General features: G+C 36.5%; 1 protein-coding gene across 1 annotated transcript in view; it reads right to left on the bottom strand.

Moving 5' to 3' along the window:
- Positions 1 to 1,426: 1,426 nt before the first annotated feature.
- The window catches only part of PRKDC (protein kinase, DNA-activated, catalytic subunit), a 230,245-nt gene continuing 218,614 nt past the window's right edge, over positions 1,427 to 13,057 (bottom strand). Inside the window, exons 77-86 of the mRNA XM_080801920.1 lie at positions 11,467 to 11,671; positions 9,842 to 9,909; positions 8,930 to 9,150; positions 8,533 to 8,625; positions 6,328 to 6,417; positions 5,832 to 5,903; positions 5,555 to 5,756; positions 4,765 to 4,953; positions 4,031 to 4,170; positions 1,427 to 2,187 (exon numbers count right to left, since the gene is read on the bottom strand). Of these exons, the coding sequence (XP_080658046.1) occupies positions 1,983 to 2,187; positions 4,031 to 4,170; positions 4,765 to 4,953; positions 5,555 to 5,756; positions 5,832 to 5,903; positions 6,328 to 6,417; positions 8,533 to 8,625; positions 8,930 to 9,150; positions 9,842 to 9,909; positions 11,467 to 11,671 (1,485 nt within the window). The 3' untranslated portion in view covers positions 1,427 to 1,982. The remainder of the gene's footprint in view (positions 2,188 to 4,030; positions 4,171 to 4,764; positions 4,954 to 5,554; positions 5,757 to 5,831; positions 5,904 to 6,327; positions 6,418 to 8,532; positions 8,626 to 8,929; positions 9,151 to 9,841; positions 9,910 to 11,466; positions 11,672 to 13,057) is intronic.

The following is a 13,057-nucleotide window of genomic DNA, read 5'->3' as shown; positions in this document are numbered from 1 at the left end:
GAAAACTGTATACAGTAAGTTTTTACTGCAGTCTCATAGGTTTGGATACAATTTCAAGCAGACAGCTTTGAAAGTGGACTCCTATACATAGTCATCTTGTAACAATGAACTTATACTGACAAAAAATAGTCCTTAAAAAACAGGGTTTCCCATAACATATGGAATACATCCCACATTATCAAGACACAAGCAAAAATGGTTAGCTGTTAAAGAAAAAGATACTATAATCAACATCAAGGTAGTTTTTTTTTTTTTGGTTATGTGTTTAGTAAAGAATATTTACTAGATTATGGGTATACTGGATTTTCATATACACAATCGCTTATTTTTGAGATGTAATTTCTTTGGTTTAATATAATACCATTTGTTGAGAATATAATGTTTTATTTTTAATCATAATGGATTCAACCCGTATTTATCAGAATGACTTTGTCGAGTAGTATAATGAAATATTTTATAAGGTAAACATTTTGCTCCTGAAACTGTGTAAGAGCTATACACTACTTTAGGAAAAAATCTGTATGTTTCATATTCCTAAGATTATTATTTTTCAAAAGCATACAAGAGTCTCCAAATATAAATGTTTAAAGAAACAATAACAAAAAGCTGAGAGCCAGCCTGAAATCAGTTCAGGTGTGTGCAGGATTAGATGAGGGGTAGAGATTCTATGAAGGAAAGGGAGCCATTTTTGTATTTCATAATTTGATCTTGTTGTTTTGGAATGCATATTTTCTCTCCAAGTAAGAAATTCATTTCCAAAGGTTTTGTTTTTTCCTAGACTTGAAATGCTGTGTGCTATCCCTATCACCATACTTGCAATTCTTGAAGTTAGAAATTCTGAGTCTGGGATGCTATGCACTTTTATCCATCTTCCTATTGTGGATATGAGTAGCAAAAATGAGTGCTAAGACCAAGCTCTTTAAATTTTAAAAAAAAAATTTTTTTTTAAATTTTTAAAGATTTTATTCATTAGAGAGAGAGAGAGAGAGCACAGGCAGACAGAGTGGCAGGCAGAGGCAGAGAGCGAAGCAGGTTCCCTGCCGAGCAAGGGGCCCGATGTGGGACTCGATCCCAGGACGCTGGGATCATGACCTGAGCCGAAGGCAGCTGCTTAACCAACTGAGCCACCCAGGCGTCCCAGACCAAGCTCTTTAATCTCTCCTAAATACTTTCTTTTCTAAAGAAAAAAATCTATCATAAAATGTCTAAAACAGAAGAGAATAAAATAAAGGATAGCCTAGGCAAATATCCTAAAATCTCAAAAGCAATCATTTCTAAATATTATGAGCCATTCATTATTCCTGTACTAATATAAGGTAACATTTTATCACTTACGCTATTGGCTTTACTCTCATAAAATCTTAGTGATAAGGTCTTCTGGGTGTTATTTCCAATGTGTCATAATTACTAATGAGAATACTGCATGGAATGTTCATACACCATTTATTAAGTAGCTGGTTTATCTAAGTCATAGTACTTGTAATATGCCATATTCTTGGTTTAATTCTTGTCTGGGCCTAGATATATATTTTTTCCCACTTTAAGCCCATTACAATCCCAACCAAACCTTTGTTTATAATCTAATCATTCATTTATACCAATATTCACTTATTCATCATGATCTTGATTAAACTCCAGCTACAAGACTTTACCACTAAAATAGATTTCTTCTGTTCAGTGCTTCAGGAAAATCAGCACATTGATGGCTGTAGATGAAAGTTTAGGAGATTTTTTTTTTTTAAGATTTTATTTATTCATTTGAGATAGAGTGACAGAGCATGAGCAGGGGAGAGAGGGAGAAGCAGAGGGGGAAGCAGGCTCTCTCTTGAGCTGGGAGCCCGATGCGGGGCTCGATCCTAGGATCTGGGATCACGACCTGAGCTAAAGGCAGATGCTTAACCATTTGAGCCACCCAGGTGTCCCAAGTTTAGGAGATTCTTCAAATACTCTCATGCTTTTTATCTGCTGACTCCCACAGTTCTTCACATCCAGGGCTCCCATCCTTGCCAAGTTCTACCAAGGATGTTGGGGTCTGTTGCCTGGTCAATCAAGCACTTTACTTGAGCCTCTTCTGATAGCCCACTCTCTGGTTGTTGGGCACGAATGTTGTGATCTTTGCTTCCTCGTGCTACAGCCACATAATCTCCAAAGGCAAGCGCCTTCTCATGGCCCAGGAACAGCTCATCACTGTAAAAAAGATTAAACAAATACAAAAACATGGACCATTCATTATTTTTCCCTTGTTGCCTGTATTCCTAGCTATCCTATCCAAATATTCCCTCTCATCACTTATAGAAGAGTCAAGATCAAGTCCGGTGTCCGGCTCTCTGCTCGGCGGGGAGCCTGTTTTCCCCACCTCTCTCTGCCTACTTGTGATCTTGCTCTGTCAAATAAATAAATGATTAAAAAAAAAGAGAGAGAGAATATCAGAGTCAAATGTTCAACCGAATGTGCCACCCAGGGAGCCCTATATTCCATTTTTTAATTATACCATTCTAGTGGGTGTGGAGTGGTACCTCTCTTTGTATTTCTCTGATGACTAATAACTTTGAGCATCTTTCCATATGCTACTTGGTCATTTATACACCTTCTTTAGAGAAACGTCTGCTCAAATCCTTTGGTCATTTTTAAATTGGGTTGTCTTTTTATTGAGTTTTAAGAGATTTTTAAAAATGTATTCTCGATACAAGTCCCTTATCAGCTATGACTTTCAAATATTTTCTCCCATTTTGTGGAGCTGTCTTTTTACTTTCTTAATGGTATCCTGTGAAGCACAGAACATTTTTTTTTTTTTTTTTTTAGATTTTATTTACTTATTTGACAGAGAGAGACACCGTGAGAGAGGAAACACAAGCACAGGGAGTGGGAGAGAGAGAAGCAGGCTTCCTGCTGAGCAGGGAGCCCAATGCAGGGCTTGATCCCAGGAACCTGATATCATGACCTGAGCCGAAGGCAGACGCTTAACAACTGAGCCACCCAGGCGCCCCAAACACAAAACTTTTAAGTTTTGATGAATTTACCTATTTCTTCTTTCCTTGCTTGTGCTTTTTGGTGTTATACCTAAAAATGACAGATGCCAAATACAGATCATCAAGATCCGCTTCTGTGCTTCTTTGAATATTTTATAGTTTTAGCTCTTATATTTAGGTCTTTGATCCATTCTGCATTAATTTTTATGTATGGTGTGAAATAAGGATCCACTTTTATTCCTTTGCCAGAACCATTTATTGAAAAAACCATTCATACCCTAACTGACCATAGATTGCCATTTACTGTTACTTAATTGTAAAGTCCAACTTTTTCCCCTCTTGTGAAACATTTCTATAAATTTGTTTGCATTAGACCTCAACAAGAAACATTTCTGAAGCTAACTTAAAGGCTAACCCAATGTGGGGTTAGCCCATACTATGTTCTCCACACCTGTGTGCTATGCCCACTAAGATCACATTTTGTCTTAAAAAGGATAGAAGCAAATTTAGAATCTAAATCTCCTCTTATATACAAAAATGTTATTGTAATTGTCTAAAAAATGCTCCTGCTGGGGGTGCCTGAGTGGCTCAGTTGGTTAAGCATCTGCCTTTGGCTCAGGGACTGAGTCCCACATCAGGCTCCCTGCTCAGTGGGGAGTTTGCTTTTCCCTCTTCCTTTGCCTCCTGCCTCCCACCCCTGCCCTGACTCATGCTCACTTTCTCTCTCTCTAATAAATAAATAAATAAATAAAATCGTTAAAAAAAAAAAAAAAAATGCTCCTGCTGTTCCTCACATTGGTACAGGTTATTCTAGGTACTGACCTAAAGACTGTGCCAAAAAGGCAGAGGCCAAATACATAGCATTCCAAGATATGGACCCTGCCCAGCCTTAGAGAAGTCAACCTCCTTAAGCCATGCTTTTTTTCATTTGTAAAATGAGGATAATAATGCTAACATCACAGGCTAAATGGAAAGTATTCAGGACTTTATACATTGGTAATTCTTCAGTAAATAGTAGCATGTTGGTGTCTTTTTTTTTTCTTCAAAAATAACCATCTTACCAAGTAATAACTGCTGGGTTGGCACCTGCTAACTTTCTCTTAGCATAATGTATTTTTTGCCGGGGATACCAATTTTTTTCAGTTACGTTTATTTCTTGAATCCATGATCCTCCTTTTTTTAGCATTTTCTGTTCAAAATTCTAAAGGAAAAGAACAGGATATTCTCTGCTTATTATAACAGTTTATATGATCACATCCAAACAGACTGAACAAGCAATGATTTTAAAATAAATATCTTTAACTGGAGAGAGCTTTATAGCTTTTTATATACATTCTAATAGTACTGCACATAACAGTGTCAATGACAGTGAGGGATGGCAGTTAAGTATCACACAGTATCAAGGATGCCATCACTAACCTTCATTCTTTTGGGGATGTATTATGAAGAACCTCAACATTTAATAAAGCACTATGTGTCAAATCAAGGACCCTCACATGGAACAGATTTTAAGCTAAAATTTTCTCAGAAATCAGACCTATCACCGATGGGTCTATATTAACTCTTTGTTAGAAATATATTCATTTGAAACAACAGTTTTCTCCAAATGAAGATTATGTTTCTTACATGGTTTTTCAGGTCAACTGACCCCAAATGTTAATTTAAGAAATACTACACAAAACAATTAAATATTTTAATAAATACAATTTGATGTATTTCCTTCATATAGTAAGAGATGCCAGATCAGTCCCTGGCAAATGTAATAAAAATGAAAAGTGCATATAAACAAGCCTACTTTCCAGTCGAAGGAAGGTTCCTTTACGAACACGTCCATGGTGTTAACGAGCAGGTCAGAGTGTGAGCGGAAGGCTCTCAGTGCATGCACCATGACACTGGACATAACACCTGCTTCTTTCATTGGTAACATCAGATTGGTAAATTGGCGTGTCAGACGAAAAGGCATCAACTCGGGGACTGGCAGAAACTAAAGAGAAAAAAATATGTATAAAAAGGAGAACATATGAACTAGAAATCACAAAAGAAAAGGCACAAAACATCCTTCCAAAGTTACTTATTATTCACAGTGAAAATATGAACTCTTCTTTTCTTGGAATTAGCTACACAGATGTGAATCCACAGTGGCCAAGAGTAATCAACACAGTCATCTTTGCAATGCACAAACCTATCTGTGTAGGACCACACAGCCTGCAGACATTTACAAGTACAACTGAAAACATTCAGTATTTAATGTCAGAGGAAAGATTTGTATTGTATCACATCTTGTGGAAGACATTTACATTAAGGGGCTTCATAAAACCTTCTTACAGTCTTCCCTTTTTATAGGAACACATGTTATTCTTGGCTTTGATTATATAATTCATCACCACACCTTCTGTAACCTGTTTGAACAAGGCCAAAACAAAGTTGAGATTATCCCTTATTCTGCAAGAATGTCAAATTTTATGACCATGACAAACCAAGCTAATTGATATGTCATTTCTTCCTTAAAAACCATCCAATTTCCAGAAGGTCCTATGACTATGGTTCTAAATCAGCCAAGAACAACAAAGGCAAGGTTAGCATACCTGAGTAGCTGATCCAAATGCATGTCCAAAGTCGATTCCGATCATTCCACCTGTCTCCATGCTTATCATGAAATTGTTCAGATGTCTGTCTCCAATGCCCAGAATCCAGTGGCTAATACACATAAGAGCATGAGAGTTGGCAAAGTGGGAGCGAAGTGCCAGGAAGGCCTCAGGGCCTGTGCTCATCTTCAGAAAGGCCCGCCTGGAGGAGGGAGACAAGACCTTTGTAGTCTCTGTTACACCATCAACTGGTTTGTACAGTCAGAAGGATACTTACTTTAAGAGATCAGCTGGCACTTTACTTTCTCTCCTTCTAAAAGATGTGACTGTTTCAGAACGACTAGCTGCCCTATGATTTAATAGAAAATGTCTAATTAGAACAAATTTCTATGACTTGAGATTTAAAATTTAAAATTATTTATATTGAAGCTCAAGTATCAAATAACTAGGTTTTGATGATCTGAGGCAAAACTTTTTTTTTTAAAGATTTTATTTATTTATTTGAGAGAGAAGGAGAGCATGAGAGAGAGAGAGAGAACACCAGCAGGGCAGGATGGGTAAAGGGAGAGGGAAAATCAGACTTCCTGCTGAGCAGGAGCCTGATGTGGGGCTCGATCCCAGGACCCTGAGATCATGACCTGAGCCAAAGGAAGATGCCTAACCGACTGAGCCACCCAGGCGCCCAAGGCAAAACTTCCTAAGAAACCAAAGTAACATGCAACTTTGAGAAGAAATAACTAGTTAGTAAGACGGAAAATCAAAACAAAACTTACTTAAACATTGCCATGTAAGCAGCAACATCGTATTTCCCAGACATCTTTGCCAGCCAGTCTCTATATTCACATGGCGGTGCTTTGGGATCACTGACAAGCAGGAAAAAGGGATCAGCCATAGGAAGATATTTAGCATTATAGTGATTTCAGTGGCAAAGATCACCAAGAATTCATTGAAAAATAATGAAGAACCAGGGAAAGAACTATGACTTTTAATCATATTCAATATTAACACTGAACCCATGCTACTCTGGATGTAGAATCTCAACATATTATTATTCATTCTTAGTTACTCCTAAAGAAACCAAAGCTACTTTCTATGCAAAGATTCAGGCACAAAATGATCAGATACAATCAATTTCCACTTCATACAGAGAGGAACAAGATGAACTAGACCTAAGTGTTTAGGATCCAGGCATATGGTTCTAAAAATCAGGTAGTGGAAAAGAACCGTAACAACTTACTTAGAGTAGACAAGAAGTGATAAATGATATTACTACTACAAACTAAAAGGCCACAAATTATGTGTTGAAGATGGGTGAAGTCTGTTTGGATTGCCACACTTTTTCTTCACCACTTCAAGTATGCAGATACATACAAAATCCATACTAAATACAGTACGATATTTTCTTAAATGACAATGGCTTTGAATTGAATTTAGAACGCTATTAGTAATACTTCACAAGCAAAAGGCATACTGGGCTGCCGGAAATGTGTTTGTAGTTTGGCCACTTTTGGGGTTTGTCAAAAGCTTTAACAAGTTTTCCTAAAAAGAAATCTAAAGATAGAACTATTTTATGTGTTAGTAGTTCAATCACTTAGAGTGAATCTTTTCTGAGTTGCTACTAAGTTAATTCCACAATATAGCTTTCCATTTCAGTCTAAATTCTCTCCAAGTTTCATTTGGGACGAAAATATTTAGGTTGGAAAACTGCAACACACAAATTAAGAAAAAAGTAGCAATGATTTTACTAATAGGGGCTGGAAGTGCCTTGTTTCAAAAAGGTAGTGGGAAGTAATTTATAAACTTCGTATTTGAAAAGCACTTTAAACTCCATTGATACCTATGTTTAACTTATGTATCTTATACTATCTCATCTTAGAAATGGAGGCATGGGAACAAGGGAAAGGCAAGTCATTTTTTCACGATTCCTTCTGTAAGTCAGAACCACTGTAAGTTAGCACTGGCGTGAGATCTGGACTTCCTGACTCCAGAAAGTACTGTCCATCAGTTTCCTTATCTTCCAGGGAATGCAGAAACAACTGTACACAAAGGACTCATATTAAAAATTCATAAACTCAGCCTTATTTAGCAGGAGCATGAGTTTGATAAGAAAATGCTTAATTTTACAGAAATCATTTTTGACTGGTGAGAATTTTGCTCCCATGTAAGTACTTTCAGGACAGAATAGAGTACAATGAAGAGAAATAGGCCTTGAAGCTATTTATCACCATTTCCTCTTCCTTCATCTAATAGTCATCAAAATTTGTCAACTCCTCTTCAAAATGTCTTTCAATGTTGTCCTTATTTTTCTTCACAGAAACAAAAAACAAAAAATCCCTTTCTGATTAAAAATGTATGTTCATTGTTGAAAACTTGGAAAATATAAAAGGATAAAGAAAAATAAAAAGCACCAATATCATGACCTAGAATTAATCACTAATAATCCTAGCTATCCCATTTATATGCTGGGCAGCCTAGGACAAGTTACATAACCTCTCTGGGCCTTAACTTTCTCATCTGTACAGAAGTGTTAATAATAACTTGTAGGTTTTTGTAAGAAAGAAATGACTTCATACGGATTAAGAGCTGAGAATACTGCCTAGCATGCAGAAAATGTTTAATCAAATGTTAGCTGCTAATCTTACTATTTATTTTATTTCCTTCAAGATTTTTTGTTGTTGTTGTTGTCGTTGTTGCAAAGCTAATACTTTTTTTTTTCATTGTGGTAAAATTTACGCAGCTACTGTTTGGAACCCTCTACTTCATTTAGTTTATAAACCCAGAGAGAAGTGGAGAAAACAACTAGCCAGGGTGTGGCTCAGAGCCCCAAATTAGAAGGAAACCAGAAATGTCACTAGAAACACGAGGTAGAGAAAACTTAATATAAACTTAACATTACTCAGGGAGATTACGACTGGGGAATAACCAGGTTGCAGGATGTGTCTGCACAGAGATGGAGGAGTATTTAGGCTCCACATCACCTTGTATAAGCTGCTTTCTCCTCTCGTGACATGTTACTCAAAAGAAAGTCCTTCAAGGTAAAAGTATTTTCAATCCATTCAATTAGTCCTAATCTGAAAAAGAGAATAGTTTATGAACACAAACCCTAACTGTTTTTCCTAGAAAAAAGTTCCGTAGAATCAAAGCAGAACAGATTTCTTCATGTCAGTTATTTACCTTCTCCACATTAAATCTGAAAATCATAGATTTATAAGTGTTTATTAGTTCTGCTTAGCCCAGTCTTTGTGAAAGCTTAAATACCAAATTGTCAAGTGACCTCCAATCCCACCTCTGTAACCTTAAACAAGGATTTGGCTCCGTGCTAGAATTTCCATTCACATAAGTCTGTTCTAGAATGACTGTGTACATTGGTCCTACCTGGAGGTCATGGGTATGACATGGTAGGTCTTCAACTGCATGTTTCTCTGGCTACAGGCAGCATCCTGAGAAAGGAGGACATTCATGACTTCAAAGAGTTGCTCGATCCGCTGGTCCTGCCGCAGGTCTTCACCCCCCTTGACAAGGAAAGGGTATTCTTTCTCATCATGGCCTCGGATGATGATGCGCTTTGGCTTTCTGATAGACGCCATGACTTTTACCTTTAAAAATTAAGAAAATATTTTAGATGCAGTGTAAGAATCTGACAGAACAGCTGATCATATCATTATCAAGAGAGGAAAGTAAGGCTGGTTGGCACACATTCCTCAAAGAGAGACCTCTCTTTGAGGGCCGAGTGAAGTGACAGAAAAATAATAAGAGAACCTAGTGCCAGCAAAGTATTTGTTACCTGTTTATGCCCTACTGCTGTGCCTCTAGAAACTGCATGTCCCTTATTACAAATGATTGCTTATAAATGTGGATATCCTTAGTAATGAGCAACATACAAACTTCCTAAAATCAATTTAATTCTACATACGTTTTAAGATAGATACACACACAAAGTTTATTCTGAGTTTGTACACTGAAACACTGAAGCATTATATTAAGAGATTCAATATGTAATAGGATCAGAATACTCTGTGCATTTGAGATCACGATGGGTAATTGTCTTTTCTTTAGTAAAGACAAATACGTCAATCTTATATCTGAAGAACTCACACTCACAATCTTTACAGAAATCAGGTGTGACTGATGAGAAATTTTGCTCCTATGTAAATACTTTCAGGACAGAATATAGTACAAGAGAAATAGGCCTTCAAGCTACTTATGACTATTTCCTCTTCCTTCATCCAATAGTTACTCACCAATACTTGTTAAACACTGGCAACAGTCACAAACACTGGCACCTACCCGCTCATCAAACCCAGAGATTCGTGCATGGTATTCTGGCATTGGCTTTCCTTTGCCATCATACTGACCTAAGACAAACACAGAAGACTTACTTAGTTATAGCTTGTTACAGAACCCTGTATTTTTAACACATACCTATTGATCTAATAATAATTTTTAAAAAGTTGTATGATAAAATTTTTTACTTAAAGTTTTCATTTAAAAAAAACTTGACTTAAAAAAAAAGATTTATTTATTTATTTTAAAGAGAGAGAGAAAGAGTACATGTGTTGGGGGTGTGGGGTGGTGGGTAAGGGCAGAGAGAATCTCAAGCAGAATCCCTGCTAAGTCGTCACCTGATGGTGGCTCGATCTCACACCCTTGAGATCATGACCTGAGCCAAAAGCAAGAGTTAGATGCTTAACCATCTGAGCCACCCAAGCGTCCCCCCAAATTTGAGTTTTGGTTTTTTTTTAAAATAATGCTATTATTTCTCAATTTGACTAATGGAAGTTAGCTTCTGATTCTAATGGAGTAGACAAATTACAAACAGGAAATATAATGCATTAAGCTAGAACACTTTATTTCAAGGAGAAATCAAGCTACATATGAGGAGGCTTACATTTTCAGCTTTTCTTTATGCAATGCAGAGCTGTTAATAATAACAAAGTCTCCAATTTGTTTTTATATCCACTAGATGAGAATATGAATAACCATAATAAAACATTTCTTTGGCAAATTCCAGGGTGAAGAACATGGAATGTATAAAGATTGTCTTTGAAAAATCATGCTGTGTTCACATCAGACCAATTTGCTGTGTGTCTCTAGCCTCAGTGTCACCATTCTTTGTGCTGAAGGTAAGTCATTTATCATTATCTTGTCATTTTATTTCTTTAAAATTTTTTTATTTTTTAATAAACATATAATGTATTATTAGCCCCAGGGGTACAGGTCTGTGAATCGCCAGGTTTACACACTTCACAGCACTCACCATAGCACATACCTTCCCCAATGTCCATAACCCCACCACCCTCTCCCCAGCCCCCCTCAGTTTGTTCTGTGACATTAAGAGTCTCTTACGGTTTGTTTCCCTCCTGATCCCATCTTGTTTCATTTATTCTTTTCCTACCCCCCCCCAAGCCCCCCATGTTGCATCTCCACTTCCTCATATCAGATCATATGATAGTTGTCTTTCTCCGACTGACTTATTATGTTAAGCATAATACCCTCTAGCTCCATCAACGTCGTCGCAAATATCTTGTCATTTTAAATGGGACCAACCTATACATTCAAGGAAGTGATTTGCACTTATACCTGTATTACATTTCTGAAGAAAAGTTATTTAGGAGCAAAGCATGGGTATATTCAGAGGAAATTAAAGTTACATTATTAAATGGAAGTCTGAATACTTGTATAATCAGGAAAATAAGAAAACTACAGTCTAATTAGACATTTAGTTCAGTGTACTAATTCACAGTAATTATAGATTCTCCTAATGACAAAAAGGTATGGTGAAATTTTAAATTCTTAAAAAAAAAAAAGGTAACTGTCAAGAACCTAATATTCCTAGTTTTAGAAATCAAGCATCCTTGCTATGCCACTATTCTCCTTAAAGTCCAATTTTGTCACCCCAAGGGTAAACTCACCAGGAATCTCCAGCTCATTTCTCAAAAATTCTATTTTGAAGTCACTCATCCAGGGTGAGCATTCTTTTAGATTCCCAGGTGGCTTTGAGTCTCTGCCCATTTTATAAAACAGTGAGTCAGTAATGTCAGTAAAGTCACGGAGTTTCATTCCAGGTAACTTAGAACCTCCTTTCCCAAAGTGTTTATCAAATTCTTTTCCAAAATCCTGAAATTAATAATAATTTACATTAAATATTAGTGTTTAGTTTTATAATTTGGGAAAGGCTCTAGATTTATACTTTTGCTTTCCTTGAATGTTTTTTGTGTTCCTCTAAAAAGACAGAAAGGATACAGTTAGTAATGACTTATCAAAAATTCTAATCATAAGTTCTAATAAGGGCTTAAAAACCTTTTTTTTTTTTTTAAAGATTTTATTTATTTGACAGACAGAGATCACAAGTAGGCAGAGAGGCAGGCAGAGAGAGAGGAGAAAGCAGGCTCTCCACGGAGCAGAGAGCCCAATGCGGGGCTCGATCCCAGGACCCTAGGATCATGACCTGAGCCGAAGGCAGAGGCTTTAAACCACTGAGCCACCCAGGCGCCCCTTAAAAACCTTTTAACCTCTTTGGGTCCATTGTCTAGTTACTGATCTACATTATTATGACAGCAGGAGTAATTAGAAATGAGGTACTAAGTAAAGGGAGTAATTCAATAAAAACGAAAAGCCTGTGATTCTTCATCAGAGCTAAAGAGCAAAATATAAAAATGCTACTTTCCTTAATAAAGGTCTTTCAAGCCATTATTTTGGATCACAAGCCAGTGTAAACATTATCTAGATAATTTACATTTCTTTAATTATAATTTTTTTTAAATTTAAATTTTGGTTAGTAAACATACAGTACAATATTAGTTTCAGGAGTAGAATTCAGTGATTCCTCACATACATACATACATACCCAGTGCTCATCACAAGTGCCCTCCTTAATATCCATCACCCATCTAGCCCATCCCCCACCCACCACCCTCCATCAATCCTCAGTTTGTTCTCTATCTTTAAGAGTCTCCTTGTGGCTTCTCACTCTTCTTCTTTTTCTTTTCTCCCTACCCATATCTTCATCTGTTTTCTTTTTTAAATTTCACACACGAGTGAGATCAAATGGTATTTGTCTTTCTCTGACTGACTTAACTCACTTAGTATAATATACTCTAGCTCCATACGTGTCACTGAAAATGGCAAGATTTCATTTTTTTGATGGCTGAGTAATATTCCATTGAATATCTATATATATACACCTTATCTTCATTATCCATTCATCAGTTCATGCACATTTGGGCTCTCTCCATAGTTTGGCTATTATCGATAATGCTGCTATAAACATTGGGGTGCATGTACCCCTTCAAATCTGTATTTTTATAGATAATTTATATTTCTAAAAGTAATTATTAGAAGTCCTTTATCTTGGAACATAACAAATATCTGTACTAGTCTCTACTCAAATATTTATTTAAATTATAATCCTGATATCAAAACAAAAAAACCCAAAAAACAAAACTTAAAGAGAATCACTAATAGTGACTTAATAATAGTCCTCAAGGATTTATCCAATTATCT

This window comes from Martes martes, assembly GCF_963455335.1.
Source record: "Martes martes genome assembly, chromosome: 4".
NCBI lineage: Eukaryota > Metazoa > Chordata > Mammalia > Carnivora > Mustelidae > Martes > Martes martes.
Note: the sequence above shows the minus strand (reverse complement) of the source record. Positions and strands in the feature narration are given on the sequence as shown.